This window comes from Stylophora pistillata, chromosome 9 (genome assembly GCF_964205215.1).
Source record: "Stylophora pistillata chromosome 9, jaStyPist1.2, whole genome shotgun sequence".
In the NCBI taxonomy this organism is placed as follows: Eukaryota; Metazoa; Cnidaria; class Anthozoa; order Scleractinia; family Pocilloporidae; genus Stylophora; species Stylophora pistillata.
In genome coordinates this window covers 14,589,448-14,609,078 of record NC_142527.1, presented here as the reverse complement: position 1 = coordinate 14,609,078, position 19,631 = coordinate 14,589,448, and the positions used below count along the sequence as shown (strand labels likewise).

The following is a 19,631-nucleotide window of genomic DNA, read 5'->3' as shown; positions in this document are numbered from 1 at the left end:
CATTATGGAACAGTTTACCACGCGATATAAGGAACACAGAGTCTCTGGGGTTATTTAAACGTAAGATCAATGACATTTTTTAAGTCTAACGCACGGCATTCACGGAAAACAGCTTTAGTGTTATAGTATGTAGTTTTAATTTTAAATATCTTAGCGTATGTGATATGTATTTTTATAGGCTGATGAATTGATCGTGTCTAAATAAAGATTACAATACAATACAATTCTTGATAATATGTTCCAACTGCTGAAGAACCTCGTCAAGTTCAGTTTTTCTTTTGAGATTATTAAGGCATTCACTCGTGATTGGCAGGAACTCTACCATGCTGATTTTTTCAATGGATTTGATTACATACTCTTCCTGCTTGACTGCTAACACCTCTGAGTTCAGCTCTTTTGTACATGGCTTATTGGGAAGAAATGCTCAACTGAGTGTATCGGCAATGAACAGTTCTTTTCCAGGCTTGTACACTGTATTCAAACTATACCTCTGGAGCTGTAATAACATTCTTTGGAGCCTTTTAGGGGCTGAAAGCAGAGATTTCTTGAAGATGGTCTCTAATGGCTTGTGATCTGTCTGTACTGTAATTGATCTACCATAAGTGTACTGCATGGTCAAAATATGTGCACCTGACAACTATGCTGAGCAGCTCTTTTTCTATTTGAGCATAATTTCTTTAAGTAGTTGTAATTTCTCTTGACGAGAATGCTATAGGCTGACCCTTTGGCAGGATGACAGCACCTAGTCGCAATTCCGGTGCATCTCACTGCAGAGTTACTTCTTTACTGGGGTCGAACTACTTCAGCACTGGTTCCCTTGTGATAAATTGTTTCACTTGTTTCCATGATTTCTCATGTGTATCGTTTCAATGCCATTGCACATCTTTGTCTAAAAGACGTGTCAACAGTTCTGCCACATCAGACAGGTTAGGCAGAAATTTTGCAAGATATGTAATCATTCCAAGCAGCCTTTGCAGGGCCTTCTTGTCTGAAGGGGTAGGCATTGACTTACTTGGATCTGGTTTGAGGCCATCAGGGGTTAATACAGGACCAATGTAGGGCACTTCTTGCTTTCTTGACTGTAACTCCTTTGAATTCAACTTGATGTTCTTCTCACGACATCTCTCCAGGTGTGCAATTAGGTTTCTGTAATGATCCTTAACTACACTTTCATAGGTGTCACCCTCGCCAACACAGAGTATGTCATGTACAATGTCTCAAGGCGAATAAAGTAAGAGAAACATCGCCAATTACTATAACACCTTCAAATGAGAATGAGTTGTTGTGGACGACACTAAAGACTGTTCATGTCAATCGGTCAGACCTGTTAACAAAACTTAGCTTTCTAGACAAGATCTTTAGTAGAATGCAATTCTTTTTGTGTCCAATAAAGTTTTTAAGGATCTCATGGCGAACAAAGAAAGATAAACAATAACTATACAGATTCAGATGTGAATGAGTTATTTATTGCCTGACAACAACACCGCAAAGACCTCATCTTATCAATTGGTCAGATTTTTGAAAGAAAACTTAGCTTAAGATCTTTACTAGAAAACAATCATTTTTATTTCCAATGAAGTTTATAAGCAACTCAAGGTGAATAAAACAAGATAAACATCGGTAATGACTATAAAAACTTCAGATGTGAACGATTAAGTGTTACAACAACACCGTAAGTACTCATCCTGTCAATCAGTCAGATTTTTAAAGAAAAATTGGCTTGCTAGACAAGAAAAGCTGTTTTCTTTAAAAAATCTGACCGATCGACATGATGAGTCTTTATGGTGTTGTTGTCACACTCACTTGTTCGCGTCTGAAGCTGTTATAGTCATTGGTGATGTTTACCTCTCTTTGCTCACCATGAATTCCTTGAAAACTTTGTTGGACATAAAAAGAATTTGGCTAAACTACAGAATACAGGGCCACTTTTGAAGTCCTATCTCTCTCAATTGGCTCATAGGCTCGTCAGTAGATTTCAAGTCATATTGTTCCTATGGCTCGTCTCTCTCAAGAGGCTCGTTGGCTCGTCAGTCGATTTTGAGGTATATTATTCAGATGGCTCGTCAGCTCGTCAGTTGATTTTAAGGTATATTATTCCGGTGGCTTGTCGGCTTGTCACTCAATTCTTACGTCTCACCACGAAGCGAAGTTTTTGGCCCACCAAAAGTCATAATAATCATGCCAAAGGGTCATGTAGCACTTTTAATGCCCATACCGAGCTATACATTTATACTTTTACTTTTAAAATATCTGCATTTCCAAAAGCATTTTTGATGTTTCGAAAAATTCCCAGCAGTACTAATAAAAGAAGACAGTGCTTTATATAATAGCACAGTTATGTCTCATCCTTTTTTCGAAAGCTAAATTATCCTTGAACAAGCCTTTACATTATCCTTCATCAAGCATGGATGAAGTGAGATCCACAAAATTGTTTATAAACAGATAACCTTGATGTTTTTACATTTCACCGAAACTTGAATACCACCACTCTAAACATTCATGTTATAGTTGCTGAATGATTATCTATTATCGTAACATATACAATTTTCTTACATATACAATTATTGGTAATTTCTGTCGGGTGCCTTCCGGGCTAGGGTTAGGGTTTAGGGTTAGGGTTAGTGTGATGTTATAATTTATAATTTCCACGTTCTTCCGTTACAGAATTGAGAAACGATTATTTGAGCATAAACTGAAACACTGAATGTGCAAGTTAAGAATATTTCTCTGACACTAACTTAATTTAGTTATATAGAGTTTTTACATCATATAAGAATGTTGCTAATAAGTCTTTTTCTTTGTTTACATGCCACCAAATAAACTGCGCAAGATAGGAAGATAGTTATCCTCGCGAGTGCTGAATACAAGCAAAATCACTTTTATGTGCTGCCAGTGTCCTGCCATTTTGCTCGTATTATATCCATCTTCATTAACAAACTCCTTTGAATGGTTACCTGTTTGCTTTGAATATCCATGTTTATCTTAGTTATGGTATGATTTTCAGCAGTCAGAGACAATTGATGTTCCTGGTTCGATACAGTCTTTTATGATAGGTAATAGTATAGCCTCACTCCGATCTTCCACTGCGACAAGAAGACATCTCCTCGAAACTTCTTCTATACCACCAAAAACCCATCCTCTTTCAACTCTGTAGCCTCGTTAGTATTTCCGCTTTCCAACCTTACTTTTATCAATTTGGACCACTTTCCCTTTGAGTCAGTTTGCTAGACATAACGTCTCGTAGTCACGTTCGACGCACTAAAAACTACTATAAAACGAATACAAGAATTGTAAAAACGTGTAAAATGGTATATAAAAAGTCACTTGTAAAAATGTAGCGGAATTCCAAATCGATTTCGATCAATTACGATCCTCATCAGTAGTACTCCGCCATGTTTAAAATACTCATAAATAATTGTTCATATAAGTGACTCTGAAATGTCCACACTTCTTCCAGGCTTCATGTAAGCGGTCATGATGTATCAATCCCAGCTCGTGAGATTTGAAAAAAAAAAAAAAAAAAAAAAAAAAATTCCATTCGTTCTTGGAGTTCATAAGCGAGTCTTCGTTCACATTATTTATCCTCACTCCTTCAGTTATTTGTCTCAGCATCGCGTCATTGTGATAAACCCCCCCGGGGGGGGGGGGGGGGTTATCACAATGACGCGATGCTGAGACAAATAACTGAAGGAGTGAGGATAAATAATGTGAACGAAGACTCGCTTATGAACTCCAAGAACGAATGGAACTTTTTTCAAATCCCACGAGCTGTGATTGATACATCATGACCGCTTACATGAAGCCTGGAAGAAGTGTGGACATTTCAGAGTCACTTATATGAACAATTATTTATGAGTATTTTAAACATGGCGGAGTACTACTGATGAGGATCGTAATTGATCGAAATCGATTTGGAATTCCGCTACATTTTTACAAGTGACTTTTTATATACCATTTTACACGTTTTTACAATTCTTGTATTCGTTTTATAGTAGTTTTTAGTGCGTCGAACGTGACTACGAGACGTTATGTCTAGCAAACTGACTCAATTATCGAACACGTTCCTGGCCTCGGCCCACAAAATTTCATCACACTTTCCCTTTACTGCCTAACTTTTCACTATTTCTCTGGATGGTAACTTCACATGTTTCCTGACAAAACATATCCCAGTCGACAGCTGTGTTGGGATTAACGTTCAACTGTTTCTTAATTTCCTCTTGCGTCAGACCTTCCGACCACCAGAAGGTGAACTTAATGATCTCCTCCAAGGTAAGATTACTCTCTTCAAACGAACTTCCCTTCCGAATGCTGACTGTACGTTTATGGCATTTGTTATTCGCTCGCTTTCTACATTCCCACTTGTAACTGTCGAATCGGTCCGTACATTCTACCAGCCCTACGTTTTCATCGCAAACGGGGCAGGCACGGCTAGAGGCGATCAGTTCTTCATCCATTAACCATCAGAATAATGTTTCTCTGTTACAGAGAACAGTGTCCTTCAGTTCATAATACATCCAATGGAAGGTAGCACTTGTTATTCGCTGATAGCTTCCAATTCCGCTTGTGTACTGAGTTCCACAATCTTTTGTATTTAAACTAGTGCCTGCCTGACAGCCAAAAGTTTTGTAAACTTTTCCATCAACTCCTACCCCAAACATTTTCCTTTGTTAGAGATTGTAACACACAACTCAATTTTGGCCGGCCCTTTTTTGCCCGGCCACTTTTTGCCCTACTTTGCGATTTGCGGTGCTGCAAAAGTCTCACCATCAATTCCTGCATTTTCCAACTAAATTTAATACTTAGTAAATCACTCACATGCAACGAAAGGTTTTTCAGTGGTTAATTGTTAATGAACTATCATCAGTTCAAAGAAGCTACTTCATTCACTCATGCAAAATGAAATGACTTACATATTTTTTTCGTTTCCTCCTCATTTTCTTTCTTTATCTCAGCGTGTTGCTCTTTTTAACGGCGATACACGTATGGATGCTAATGGGACACAATGTCAAATCCAATTGTTCACCTTTCGCATCAAAATGAAAATAACTGGGCCTGATTTCATCGTAGAGTTTCAGGCATCTCTTTCAATTATGAGGAACTGATTTCTGATGCTGTGTTCAAGTTCTTGGAAGCTAAAGCCAAATCCATAGGTAGCTCTGTTGGTTATCTGCTTCCATCACTCATGACGGAAACTTCATTTCTGTTCACCAACAGTTACGCGCAGTCTTCCTAAACATTTACACCACTACTGCTGGCCATCCGGGAACTAGAAAATTGGGCGAGCCCCCAAGCCACCCTCTAATATATTTACCTCGTTCTTCAAGCACTAAAACCACTGCTGAGCCGGTGAGCCGCCAAGCCACTCTCTTATATATTTACCACGTACTTAAGGCACTAAAACCAATGCCAAGCTGCCGAGCCACTCTCTTATATGTTTACCATGTACTAAAGGCACTAAAACCACTGCCGAGTCAGTGAGCTGCCAAGCCACTCTCTTATATATTCATCACTTTCTTAAGCCGCTGAAACCACTGCCGAGCTGGTGAGCCGCTGAGCCAACCTCTTATATATTTACCACTTTCTTAAGGCACTAAAACCACTGCTGAGCTGGCGAGCCACCAAGCTACTCTCTTATATATTTACCACGTGCTTAAGGCACTAAAACCACTGCTGAGCCGGCGAGTCGCTGAGCCACTCTCTTATATAGTTATCACTTTCTTAAGGCACTAAAACCACCGTGGAGCTGGCGAGCGGCCGAGCCAATCTCTTATATATTTACCACATACTTAAGGCCTTAAAACAACTACCGAGCTGGCGAGCCACTTGAGAGGGATAGGCCTTCAAAAGTGGCCCTGTATTCTCTAGTTGCTCCAAGAATTGCATTTTACTCAAGATCTTGTTTAGAAGTTTTCTGAAAAAAATCACGATGAGTCTTTATGGTATTGTTGTCACAATAACTAACTCGTTCACGTCTAAAGCTGCTATTATAGTAATTGGCGATGTTTATCATGCTTTATTCGCATTGATATCCTTCTAAACATTGTTGGAAGAAAAAGAATGTTTTTTTTTACTAATGATCGTTTACTTTTCTACATGTTTAACTTCTAATAAGTTGTACTGGATTGAGGACCAACTCGCTGCCGTCTCTACTCAATTTTATACATCGGCGAATTGGCATTGGCGAGTTGAACCGTCGGCGACTTGTCTGGATACCGATAACTTTCTCTCTGACTAACTTGTCCAGTTCTTCCTTTAGATGGTGTCTCAGTGCTACAGGTACTTTCCTACGGGGGGGGGGGGGGGGTGAACAACAGGTTTTACAGTTTCATCAAGTTCTATATGGTATGGGCCATCCATACATCCTAATCCCTCAAAAACATCACTGTACTCTTTCAAAATTTGATCTCTGGATAGAACAGTGTGGGCAGTTTGAACCTTGTCATTAACTGCCTTCACAGTTTCTGGCTCTGAAAAGTTACATGTCATGACCCTGATTAGGTTCAGTTCCTGGCATGTTTCGGCACCTAATAGAGGTCTGATATCCTCATCAGTTATAAAGAAATCTGCATCTCTACTCATCTCACCTTTGACACATTTGAGAGTGGACTTTCCAAGGGGAGTCATAGTGGTTGCATTTGTACATCTTGAGTAATGCAGATGTTTTCTTCAAATAGAGATCTTTGGGGTTCCCCATAATGCTTGAGAATTGTTGTAGTGATAGCAAATTACAAGTTGCTCCATAGTCCAACTGGAATGTAACATCCTTATCATCATTTACTTTGACTGGTGTAAACAACTGTTTTGGGTATTTCTTTTCTTCAACAGCACTGACTTGATACATTATTACATCAGTAGAATACTCTTCAAATTGACTCTCATGTGAATCTTTTTGAACATAATTCAAATGTTGATTGGCATGTAAGTTACGACTGGACTGCTTTCCTCCTGTGCACTTCTTGGCAAAATGGTTGCGTTTTCCACATTTGTTACACTGTTGGCCATATGCAGGGCACTTTAATCTGTCTGGTACATGTTTCCTGCCACAAAACTTGCGGTTGATCTGCTGAGTATTTCCATTTGCTGATTTCTTTCTTTCTTTGTCTTTCTCTCCGAAATATTTTTCTTTCTCCTTCCCCACTGCATTTACCTCATGAAGGTTTTGCATTTGTTTCAAGTGGCTTTGGGTTGTTTCGGCAGCTCGTGCAATTTCTTGAGCTTTGTTCCACATCAAATCTGGGACTCGCAGCAAACGTTCTCTGGCATTGTTATCAGTGATTCCAAACACAATGCGGTCACGTATCAATGAGTCTTTCAAATCTTGAAATTGGCACAAGCATCTGCCATGTTTCGTAGAACCCCCGTGGCATATTTAGCAATGGCTCTCCACTTTCCTGTCCACGCAAAAGGAATAAATACCTCTCGTAAATAGCATTCTTGCGAGGCTCACAATACTGCTCGAAACACTCCATAACCTTATCCATTTTAACTATGTCTTTGTTACTGTCCCATGTGAAAGCATTGTAAACATCTAGTGCTTCATCGCCAATTACGGCGAGAAAAGTTGCTACTCGAATGGGGTCTTCCTCTCTGGCTGTTCTGATAGCTAGCTCAGTTTCTCCACTTTTGTTTAAATCTTTTCCTATTTTGAGATACATTTCCACTTGAAATCTTGAAAGCGGGTTCAACAAATGCCCAGCCGCCATTTCACACCACATGATTTTGATTTATGTGAACAGCAACGAACCAAGGTTTTCACAAGAGATATATTTTATAATTATGGTCGGCAGAAAACAGCTTCACCCACTTACTCCTGACACCGTGTGTTGGTCCTTAACTCCAAATGAGCACAAACAAGAAAATCAACCAAACAGTTTTTTAATCAAGTAAACAAATCAACCTCAACCGACTCACAAGAACATCACCGCAATGCTTTTTTGTAAACGCAATATTATATATAACCAGTATTGACCACTACTTCATAAATAATCACACTAATCACCTGTATTTGTTTCTTGGTGAAGCTCAATAATTAATAACACTTAAATACTACTGTTACTAATCGCAAGCTGATTCTTAAGGCTTTCCTCCTGCAATTGCAAAGTGACATGATCATATTGACCCTCTCTCTCCAAAACTTCTAATTCTCCATTATCTTTCCATGTAACTTCAGTTCTAATTCTGTGGAGGCAAGATTGGTTGGGACGACTGCATTCATTCTCAATGTTTCTTCACTGTCAGACAATTGTGACTGTGTATGCTGTAAACACAATTAAACTATCATTACTGCTACCATTGTAATATTACACGAAAACAAAAGACTTGACATCAAACTTTACTACTCAAGGGTTTATTCAAACTACTAGATTTTTCAAATGAATAAAGGCTGATAGTTTCCAAAGAAACTGTTTGGGGCTGCGTCGGTGGGAGTAACGAAATAATTTGGATATATCAACAAAGTTGAAGTGGTAAATTAGCCACCATAATGATTACAAAAGCTGACGTTTCGAGCGTTAGCCCTTTGTTACGGTGGCCAATTTACCATTTCAACTTTGTTGATATATCCAAATTACTAGATTTCTCAATCACACAGTAAATCAGACTCCAGTTTATCAGGATATCAGTGTGCACATCCAAAGATGCCAAATAATTATCATTGATACTATAACATACTTTAACACGGATGTTTGGGTCTGTACAATTCAATAACTTGTCTCAGTTAAGGTCACCTGTCATACAGGAAGTTGATTTGCAAGACACTCAGAAAATATTCTGCCAGTGGCTGTGCAGGGGAATCAAAGACATTGTCAAATCGAACAACTCATATCAGTCAAAGTCAACCTGTCATACCAGAAGTCGATTTGGAAGACACATAGAAAATAACTCCATCAGTGGCTATGAAGGGGAGTTGAGGATGTCAATTGCATCAGTTCCATTCAACTCAAATAGAACGACTTGTCGTAGTTGAAGTCAATCTGTCATACCGAAAGTCGACTTGCAAGACACTTGCATGCATTTTCTTGTTTTGTGTCTGAGTCTTCTGGGCAGCTGTGCATATCCAGTGCAAATATACAAACAGTGAACTAACTTACTGTGAACCCTAACACTTACGCCTAATCAGTAAACCCTGATGAGGTTTTACTAAACCCCAAAAAAGAATCAAACCTAAAACTAACCAAACCTATTCCTAAAAAATACTACTTTTAAAGAATTAACAACTAGTTGATAAAAAAAATCCCAGTTTGAAAATGGAAATCTGTTAAAAAATAAAGCAGTTTGCAGGCAAAACATTGCAATCCACATCTGCAGTGACCATATCCTGAGACAAAAGATTTAAGTGGTACCTTTTAAATTGCAATAACTGTCTCTTACTCTTCCATGGAGTTGTCTGTGATAAACTGATCAGACAAGCAGTGATGCACAGTGTGACTTCTTGCTTATTAGAATTGGTTCTTTGTCATCTCTATCAAGCACGGTGTGCTCGAGTCTCCTGGGGGTAACTAGAAGGCCACTTGGATTAAGCTCCAGATTAAGCTGTCGAACAATGTGGGGACGCATCTTGTGGGTGGACCCTGTTTGCTTTTACAGCTGGTACTCTTCTTTAACCCTTTAAGTGATGAAATTCTGGAGAAGTGCAAATTAGCTTGGACCATGTGCCCTTATGACAGGCTTGGTGACTCAGAATTTAACACTAGACCTCATAAACTACATATCAAAATGCTCAGAATAAAATTGCTTTTCTCATAAAACTATGTTTATGCACCTTTTGACTCTGTGTGGTAATTTTTTTATAATTTTACGTTAGTTTTGAGTTAAAAAAAAAAAAAACAAACAAAAAAGTCAAACCAATTTTTCATGTGTTACTTCAGAAGGGGCGACTGTTAATCACAGGTTTTTGAACTCGCAAGAATCAATGATAAAAATACTTTTTATTTATCTAAATGTCATTCTTGGTCCGTAAGTTTTAATTCTTTCTTTGCATTTGCAAGTTGTGATTCTGATAAAGCTTATAGTTTTGAACATGATAATATAAGTCATGTACATCAACTTCCTAAAATGTTTTTTCCCATCATTTGCAATGAAACAAAGGAGTACATATCAAAAGAAAAACTAAAAGATTTCCAACACTTAACTGGAAACCTTCTCTGATATACACAGTTTAGCACTCGGCGTCTAAAGAGTTCTGATATGAATGCACAAAACGTTTTTCTTTGAATCAGAACTTTAACAACTTCCTTATTTTTCCAAAAAAAAAATGTTTCTTTTTACATGATCATGGAAATTTTATTAATTCCCTTGTGCTCAGTGCCAATATTCTACCTGTTTATGCCACTTCTTCTAGCAGTTCCATCTACTATGGAGGCATAATGGCTTGTGGTTGCATGTCACACAATAAACATTGCTTTTATAACGAAAGTTCCTTGAAAGGTTTAATACAGAATCTCCCTTTGCACGAACAAGTCAGTTTCTTCGAATGTTTTGATTGAACGGTTGTTTCCGTTCAGTTGAGTGAGATCAACATCTGTTTGGGGTCGGGTTGGTGGATGACCTCGTCGATGGCGGGACCTTCTGCCGATCAGCTGTCCGCCCACTTCAATTCTGTAAGCAAGGAAGTCCATCCTAGAATGTTTTACTTGCTTCTTGATTGTAAATGAGTTGAGAAGACAGACTTCAAGTCTATAGCAAAAGAGTTTCTTCCATGCCTTCTGGGACTTTTGTATAACACTAAAAGTGTGGACGATTTGGTCAGCTTAGTCCACACCGCCCATGTACTTTGATAATCAACCTGGGCTGATGGATGAGGAATTTCCTCCACTGCTCTCCCCACTACATGACACTGGATGGATTGCAAGTCCATTTGCATTCTGAGGGGGATGAATAGTGGAGATTTGGTAAACCATGCAATAGTCATACCAGGCCATGGCAACCCTGAAGTCTCCATGGGCCACCAAATATAATCACCTTGATTCATGTCTCTCCGTTGGTTTTTTGATGACAATATCTTAAGGGAAACCCTTACGATTCTGCCTTACAGTACCACAGGCTAAGATCTTGTTATCATAGAGTTGAAGGAATACGGCAAGTGTGGGTCACAATAAAAGTTGTCCTTGAAGGGATGATGGTATATTTCTTCCTCAGTCATACCCCTGCGAAATGAATTCCCAGCTTTTTGGGAATTTCTAGGAATTCCTAGGAATTCTCAGAAATTCCTAACTATGCAAATTAGACACAGATGCAGAAGGTTTGGAATTGCTGGGAATTCTTGAGAATTGTACGTTACACAAATCTCTAGGGTTGGAATTCCTGGGAATTCTCAGAAATTCCCAACTATGTAAATTAGACACAGATGCAGAAGGTTTGGAATTGCTGGGAATTCTTGAGAATTGTATGTTACACATATCTCTAGGGTTGGAATTCCTATGAATTCCTAGGAATTCTCAAGAATGTTAGTGGAGCTGTTGAATAGTGAAGTTTGGAATTTTTGGGATTTTCTAAGAATGGACTTTTTGAGACACTAATTGATGGCTTGTAATTAATTTTTTAGTTTCTAGAATTGCACACTTTTCAAGAATGTTACATCTAATAACTGATTCCAAATAAAAACCTGTTAGTAAAATTAAAAATACCTTTAAGTACGTTTTCTTTTGAAAAATCTAGCATTTATTGTAATAATTTAACCAACTAAGATTTTTGCATGTAAAAATTTTCAGGTGTCATTACATGTTAGATGTTTGTTGAATCTATTTCCAGAATTACTTAGGATTACAAGAGCATTACTTCCTATTGAAAAGTACAAACTACTAACTTCTAGGTAACTCTTACAAGTGGCAATAACCATGCTGCTGTTCTGTCATGATTCATTTAATATTACCTAAACTCAAGCATTTCTCCACAGAATTACAGTATGCTTAAAAAAAAAGACATACAAAATGATTTACATGTCTCATATTTTTAATTGTAAAAATCCCATTATTAAAGGATTTTCAGTGTGGCAAGAATTAGATGTATGCATCAAGCTGAGAGTAAAAATTCAAGGGCAGCTTTTTGAGCTTGAACAAAGCTCCTCTCTTGCAAGGAATTGCTCACAAATATTGAAGATCTAAAATTGTAATGCATTTTTTTAAATACACATTATCCACAAACTCCACCGAAGTTTGGAATTCTGATAACACAAATGTTGTCTTTGTTTCCTTCCAGGAAAAAAACTTTATCTTGTAGCTTTTCAATTTGCTCAACTTGAAGTTCAGATCTGAAAGCAAAATTTAAAGGAAGACAGGCAATGTGGCATCAGAGAGTCTACCAACAAAATGCTAAACATTAATTGCTTTTCAAAGACTAGACCTGACTCATCTGACAACAATCCCACCATATGCGTAATTACAATAATTTCATGTTAATAATCACTCGAAGAAAACTAGCAGTATGCAGTTGAAAAGTTACAATATACATCATCAATGACTACATTGTGAGACAAACAATAAAATTTAGTTATTATTGTTATTTACCATGATGAATAACCACAACCTTTTTTTATGAAATTTATGTTACTTTGGTCGATAGGTAAAATTATTGTTTCCATTGACAATTACGGAAAAGGTTTTGCAGCATTTTCCACAGTTACATGCAGATTTATGTTAAGTCTATCATAAACAGAAAAAAAAAGCATCAGTACCTCTCTGGTTTCATCCTTAGAATGTGATGGCCAGCATCTTGAAAGAAAAAGGGTTTGCCAAGATCTGGATACACCTCTCGGAACACTGCAAGTGTCAATCCAGAGTCTCGTTCCCAGACAAAAAAACTCTTAATCTCCCCAATTTTCCCATTCTCAAACAGGGCAACAGATGAATTTCGTTTAACCATTCTGGAACACTCCTTTGAGAAATAAACATGTCCATTCTTCACAATACGTAGCACTTTCATCTTTGTTTGGCTAGTGGTTTCATTGTTAATTTCCTCAAGCAAATCTTGTGATAATCCATTGAGCTTTTTCGCTCCACCAGCAATTTGGCAACCTTGAGCAGTCTTGAGATTTTTTACCCTAAAACCCGGTAACAAAACAAATATTCACCTGAGTAATGTTTGTTAATGAAGAATTCCTCTTGGCTACGCCAATGCAGCAAAAGCCTTTCATTCAGTACATTAACTTTTGGAATAACTTAAATTGACATACCCTCTTTTAGTGTTCAGCATTCTTTCAATGAAGTGTTTCATGGCGCTATTTTCCATCAGTTGTATGCCACACCTTAGTCGATTCTGAGCATGAAGCATCCACAGAACCTTTGAATGTAAAAGGAATTCAATGATTAATTGTTTACAGTGGCAATGATAATGTCAGGTCAGGGAACTATTACAACAGTTACTAGATCTTTTGTCTAAAATGGTTCCTGGATTATAAGAAGCTTTCAATAATATGGTAACTGGGGAATAACAAGTTCCATGTTATCACCTAATTAAAAGGCTGAAACTGATCAGTTTCTATACAATATCAAACTCTGCTCTTCACTTCCAAAAGAGAGAGTGTATCTCACCTGCCTACAAACATTTCCTGTTTCGTGTGTCAGGTCCATAATGGTACCATTCATATCGTCAAGACCAAAGGTTGAGCAAGCCCAAAGCGGTCCCCATCCCTGTACATAATCAGCCAAATGAACACCAGCATTGTGAACATTGAGCCCACAACTTCCATTTCCTGTAAAGACTTTAACAATATCCAGTTCTTGATTTCACAGTTGATAAACTTTTAAAAATCTTAAATACTAATCTTTGAAGGTTACCTTTTAAGTTCGAAATTAGCAAAACAGGCAACAACAAAACATTGTATCTGTTTTCAAACATTGTGCCTAAGTTTTATAAAAAAAACCCTGACCAATATAGAATTAGTTTTTTTTGGTGTGTGTTGCATATCTGATGTATTGCATCTGAGTAGATCAAATGACCAGCCACACAACTGATTACAGCATTATCACATGCTCTCACCGTATAAACTCTGAAAGTCCCTGCAAAAGGTGTGCAGGAGATCTTTTGCTCTGTTTAACTGAAGAGGTGTAATTGCATCTCCAAGAAGGATGAAAATACCTTCTGCCAGGTGTCTAAAATGTAGCAGGTATTTGTAAGGCAGGTAACCGATTGAACATGGTAGTGCGTAGTATAACAGGCAAGCTTGCAACTCTGAAGCTTTAAACAAAGTAAAAAGGGATAAAATACTTAATAATCAATTGTTAATAACATTTTCTAATTAGCTTCACACTGAACAGTTGTTGTGACCCACATGCCCTTTTAGCCACATGCATGGCAGGCATTCAAAGGAAATACTAGAAGTCTGAAGCATTATTAGAGGGGGGCGGAAGAGAACACATACAAGGACATCAATCTACCTTCATGATTGATTGGCACACACAAAGGTTTGATCATTATTAATTTGTTGCTTGTGGAGGTTTGCGTTCCCACCACAGTTTCAAATTCATCAAATGCAAAATGATAATACTTTGTAACACAAGACTAAATCAAGAGCTATAAATGCAGCAACTTACTACTTGACTATACACAGACATGCACCTTTCAAGTTTTTGAAATGCTTTTCTAAGTCCCTTGGAAGTCTTGACAAATAATCAGGTGGTCTCATCCTTTGCAGTCGCTTGCTGATGTTTGCAATCGGCAACATGTGCATGAAATGTAACCATCTATAAAATACTATATAAAGCACATTGACAGGGGTAGATATCAGTCATTAACCTTCAAGTGCTAGCAAATTATCATTTACCTCATATAGTTCATGAGCCACCTGCGGACACACCACTGATCAATACGAAGACTATCACCCTCAACCTAAATGAGGGATAGCCGTGACAATAAATAATAATTTTACTAAACTTACTCACTAAGTGAGATCTTTCACAACTCTCCATGCAAGGTTCTTCTTGGCAGTTTCATCCTCCCTTCTAAGGTAAACTTGAAATCGATAAATGTAGCATGTAGTGGCTTCACAAAGAACTCAAAGTTTAATCCCCCACTGGGTGGGTTTGTTCTTTTTATATTCTTTGTATGAAAGATGTCCCATGTGCGGCACTATTGTTTGGTCAATAGGAACATCCCTAGCCAGGTTGTACTCCTTTAAGAATTTCTCAGAATGATGTTGATATACTCTCTAACATGCAATAATTGTATCAAAGGCAGGTGTTGCTTTGGGAATACCTGCTGGGTTGTCAGCCAAATGAAGCTACAGCATAATCTGCAGAAACTTTGTTCAGGAGGCATTACAGAGCTAATGCCAGCTTGGTGAGTGAGCTTGTCTTTACTCCAATACATATATATACACTTGGGGTAGTTTTACGATGCCTATTAGAATAACAATTCCCTCAAAAGCCTCCATCTCATCCTTAATGACAGGTTTCCATGGTCTCTTATGTTTATCTGGTTCTAAATAAATTCGTCTTTATTAAAAAACCATCCGATAAAATTACATATCTGATGTTACAGTAAAAATATATATTGATGGGAAAAATTACAATGATTAAATCGAATAAAAATGATTAGAAATACATATGGGGTATTTACACAGGTAGACTATATTTAAAAATTAATCTACTAAAAAAGCTATGTTTAAAATGTTCAGTGTTAATGCTGGGCCTGACAATGGATTTCCTTTGAATGTTTACAATATAGTCTTTGTACCTTGGGAGTAGGCTTTTTAAGGGATGGTCATCATGTTTGAGGTTATAAAAAAGGCGTCTGTCACTTTTCTCCAAAAGTTCATATATGCTGTAATTGACCGACGTGTAGCGCCTCTTAAAGCATCTTTTCGAAAACCTTTGTATAACAGTAAGTTCGGAAACACTTGCAGCATAAACTGAAAGACCGTACAATAACTTAGGGATCACAATTGAATTAAAGAGGTGGTCTATTTTGCCTTGAGTATATCCTTCTTGACGTAGGCTTCTGATGACAAATAAACACTTGTTGGCTTCATGGAGCTTGGCCTTGACATGCATGCTGAACTTACAATTACCTTGAAATGTGACGCCCAGTAAAGAATTGTTATTATATTGTTCGATATTGTGAGACATTGGGTAGACTGTTGAATTGCCTTTCTTACGCATAACTAGCTCCTTACACTTACTAGTGTTACAATGCATGCCGTTTGCAACAGTCCAATCCATAAACTTTGACAAGGCAATGTCAAATATATCCGGGGAATCTTTAGTGATCGTGACTAAGACGGTTGAATCGTCTGCATACTTAAACAGGGATATATCTTTGTACCCATCTATCTCTAGGTCATTCAAAAATATGTTAAAAAGATATGGGCCACTGACGCTTCCCTGTGTTGTTCCCTTGTTGACAATTCTCCACTGGCAAGTCAAATTATTGAAAATCACCCTCTGTTTTCTGCTTTCAAGAAAGTTGGCATACCAGTTAACAATGCATGATCAAGTGGACTGCGTTTCAGCTTTTCAACTAGGAGATTGTGTTTAACGTTATCAAAGCTGCTTTTGAAAAATCCATCATAAACATTCTCACCGCTAACGTGTCCCGTCTATCCAATGCCTCGAGAAATGTACGCGGCATTTTCAACAGAGCGTTTACACAACTTCCATCTGAGCGGTATGCAAATTGAGAGTGATTCAGATGTTCCTCCAGGCGCCTCTTGTTAAAAATGTTAGATACTGTTCTTTCAAACGTTCTGGCAATAACTGGAGTAACGTTGATTCCTCTAAAGTCTGCGTATTCGACTGGTGTCTTGACTTTTGGGAGTGGATTGATGTTAGCCTCCTTCCAACGGCTTGGCCAAATCTGCCTAGCAAGAGACATGTTCCATAAATTCACAATCACTGGGGTAAATATCTCAACATAATCTTTCCATATCCTGAAAGGAATTCCATCAGGTCCAGTGGCAGTATGCTTTATTCGTGATAAGGCAATAAACACTTGAAATATAGATAGTTGTGGAGCAGGGGTGTTCGCATCAATCTCGGCAGGAACTGGTTCAGAATATTCTCTATCAAAGCAAATGTCACCGAAATAATCATTTAAACCAATGATGAAATCCTTGTCTGGTTCGCAGCTGCTCTTGTCTTTACGCATGGACAGTCGATCAACTTTCCTCCACCAGGCTAGCGATCCAAGTTTCACATATGCTAAGGCTCGGTGATTTTCAGCTATTAGTCATCCTATCTTCTCCGTCAGTTCAGCTAAGTCTCTCCCACTGCCTTTTCGAGATCTTGTTTTTTTCTTCAAGAGCAATTTCACTAATGGACTCATCCACGGAGGGTCTCTGGAAGACATTCGAATCGATTTGCTTGGAAAATATTCCTTCATTAATTTCTCTAAGATGGAGTGCAGCGAGTTCACCGCTGCATCGATGTCAGAGTTATTACTAACATGATTCTAGTCTTGGTCAAGGAGCTTATGGTAAAACATGATTTTGCAATGCTCTTAGTAATCACGCATTGTGCTACTGAATCTCGAGGGCTTTAGTCTCACACCTGCTGGTAAAATTATGCCTTTATGGTCTGTTTTCATTTGTGCGACAATAGGGTAGCACCTAGAGAAGAGGGCTTCATTATTAGTCAAGTAATTGTCCAAAACAGAATCGCCTAGAGTTGGAAAGTCAACCAGCACTTTTAAACCAGATAAATTCGAAAGCTTTTCTAAATCAAGCCAGTTGAGGTCTCCTCTACATAGCACTAGCCCACTTGGTTGACGCTGGAGAAACTGATCTACAGTATCCGTGACATATTCAATTAAGTCGTCTTCCTGGTATTTAGATCTTGGTGGATGATAAATACCACACATCAGCATATGATGGCCCGATATAGTAATCAAAGGGGAGCAGGGATGGCGCAGTGGTGAGAGCACTCGCCTCCCACCACTGTGGCCCGGGTTCGATTCCCGGACCTGGCGTCTCATGTGGGTTGAGTTTGTTGTTGGTTCTCGTCCTTGCTCCGAGGGTTTTTCCCCGGGTCCTCCGGTTTTCCTCCCTCCGCAAAAACCAACATTCCAAATTCCAATTCGATCTGGAACAGTGGACAAGAATAGCCACCCAGTGGATGTCCATTGTTAAATCATTATTTATTTATTTATTATTTATTTATTTATCAATTTCCAGACTGATGGACTCAAACAACTCCGATCTCGAAACCAATTTCACTTTTATATTTTTCCTCACATAAATCACTACGGCTCCTTTCTCTCACTTGTCCTTTTTCAAACCTGTTTCGATCTCTTCTGTGGATGGTATAATTGGATATAGGTACAACCGAGTCCGACACGATCCTTTTTACATGTGTTTCGGAAACAACGCAGATGTCGATTTCATTCGTAAATAAGTCAGCTTTAAGTGCCAGATTAGCTTTGATTCCATTCCGTGTCTTAGTCAAGCTACAGATATTTAGAAACATGCATTTAGGGACTGCATATTTGTCTTCCTTAGTGGAATTCGTGCTAGAGTTCTTAATTTGAGAACGTTTAATTCTTGTTAAGTTGTTGTGATTGCATCTGTGGCATATCGACGGGTGGTTCTCGACTGGGCTTTTGGTAACCAAAACAGGAATAGCATGCCGTCTTGTTTTTCGTCCACCTCCAGGCTTTCCTCTGTAGGTAAATAATCCAGATAAAAAGGATAAAAAAGCCTATAGCTAAATTACATGTGGCAGCCATAACAGCGCCTGGTTCTTAGGCAAACGATTGTTCTTGCTATGTGTTTCTTTAAGCAAATAACAAATCCCAAATGTCTTCAGTGAATAAATGATCAAAACCAGACCTCTCAGATTTTCAGGGTTCAAATAACTACTAGTAGGATCAAGGGACAGTTCTAGAAGTTGTCTTGCTTGTTGTGGCGCCTAATGTTCAGTCCATGGAATGGTTGGATCAGCATACACTTGTTGCCACCTTGTACAACCTCTTGCTAAACCACCATGAGCACGACGACCTTTTCTTTCCCTTTAGCAACTACCTCAGCCTTAACTGATAAAACTGTAATGCGTTGCAATATTCTTAACTCTATGCGATGTTAACAACAAACAAGTTAAATTTTACTCACCATGCAGATTCTTCAGTACTACTGGATGGATCAGAAATATCTCTTTCCTTGTCAGAATCGGAACTTTCTTCCTTATAGTCACCACCATTACAAGACAATTCTTCTTCACTTTCATCAGAAATTTCGTACTCCATTGCTCTCTAAAACTCATCTTAAAACTTCATGATTGGGAATGGATGCATTCACCATTTTTAAATACCCACACAAAAACAATTTGTGCACAAAAAGTGAAAAACTGAATAATTCTGTTGTTGTTAACAGTCAGTTGAAGGATTGCAGAGGACAAAACGCGTTTCAGTTACCAAGAACTCCAGCTAAGGGCTCACAGTGACCAAAAGTGACTCTCTCAGAGAGCACTTCTGGGTCCCAGGTCTTAATTGCACAATATCATACGAATGATAGGTAAAGGGTTAAAGGAAGTGCTGAATTTGATGAGTTTAAGAAGGTTCGCTTCTGTGTGTGATATTTCTGATGCTGTAGGGACTAGGACTTCCAGCCAGACAACTGATAGCAGTTCTTGTGAGAAGGTTGGAAACAAATGTCGGGACCTAGGATATGGTGTGAAGCAGCAATTTGGGTCTTTAAGTGCTGAACT

The 19,631-nt window shown here is 38.3% G+C and overlaps 3 protein-coding genes across 3 annotated transcripts; all 3 read right to left on the bottom strand.

The window, feature by feature from the left end:
* Positions 1–11,877: 11,877 nt before the first annotated feature.
* On the bottom strand, positions 11,878–13,209 carry LOC148723499 (uncharacterized). The gene is made up of 3 exons (XM_088734446.1): positions 13,169–13,209; positions 12,671–13,036; positions 11,878–12,247 (listed from the first exon to the last, which is right to left on the bottom strand). The coding sequence occupies exons 1-3, from the start codon at positions 13,207–13,209 to the stop codon at positions 12,130–12,132; spliced, it is 525 nt and encodes a 174-aa protein (XP_088590572.1). The 3' UTR covers positions 11,878–12,129.
* A 196-nt stretch (positions 13,210–13,405) lies between these two features.
* LOC148723498 (uncharacterized) lies at positions 13,406–14,826 on the bottom strand. The gene is made up of 3 exons (XM_088733107.1): positions 14,554–14,826; positions 13,975–14,172; positions 13,406–13,687 (listed from the first exon to the last, which is right to left on the bottom strand). The coding sequence occupies exons 1-3, from the start codon at positions 14,663–14,665 to the stop codon at positions 13,467–13,469; spliced, it is 531 nt and encodes a 176-aa protein (XP_088589233.1). The 5' UTR covers positions 14,666–14,826; the 3' UTR covers positions 13,406–13,466.
* A 1,626-nt stretch (positions 14,827–16,452) lies between these two features.
* Positions 16,453–17,079, bottom strand: LOC111324117 (uncharacterized). Its single transcript, XM_022927612.1, has one exon. It carries the CDS (start codon positions 17,077–17,079, stop codon positions 16,453–16,455), a length of 627 nt encoding a protein of 208 aa, XP_022783347.1.
* Positions 17,080–19,631: the final 2,552 nt, after the last annotated feature.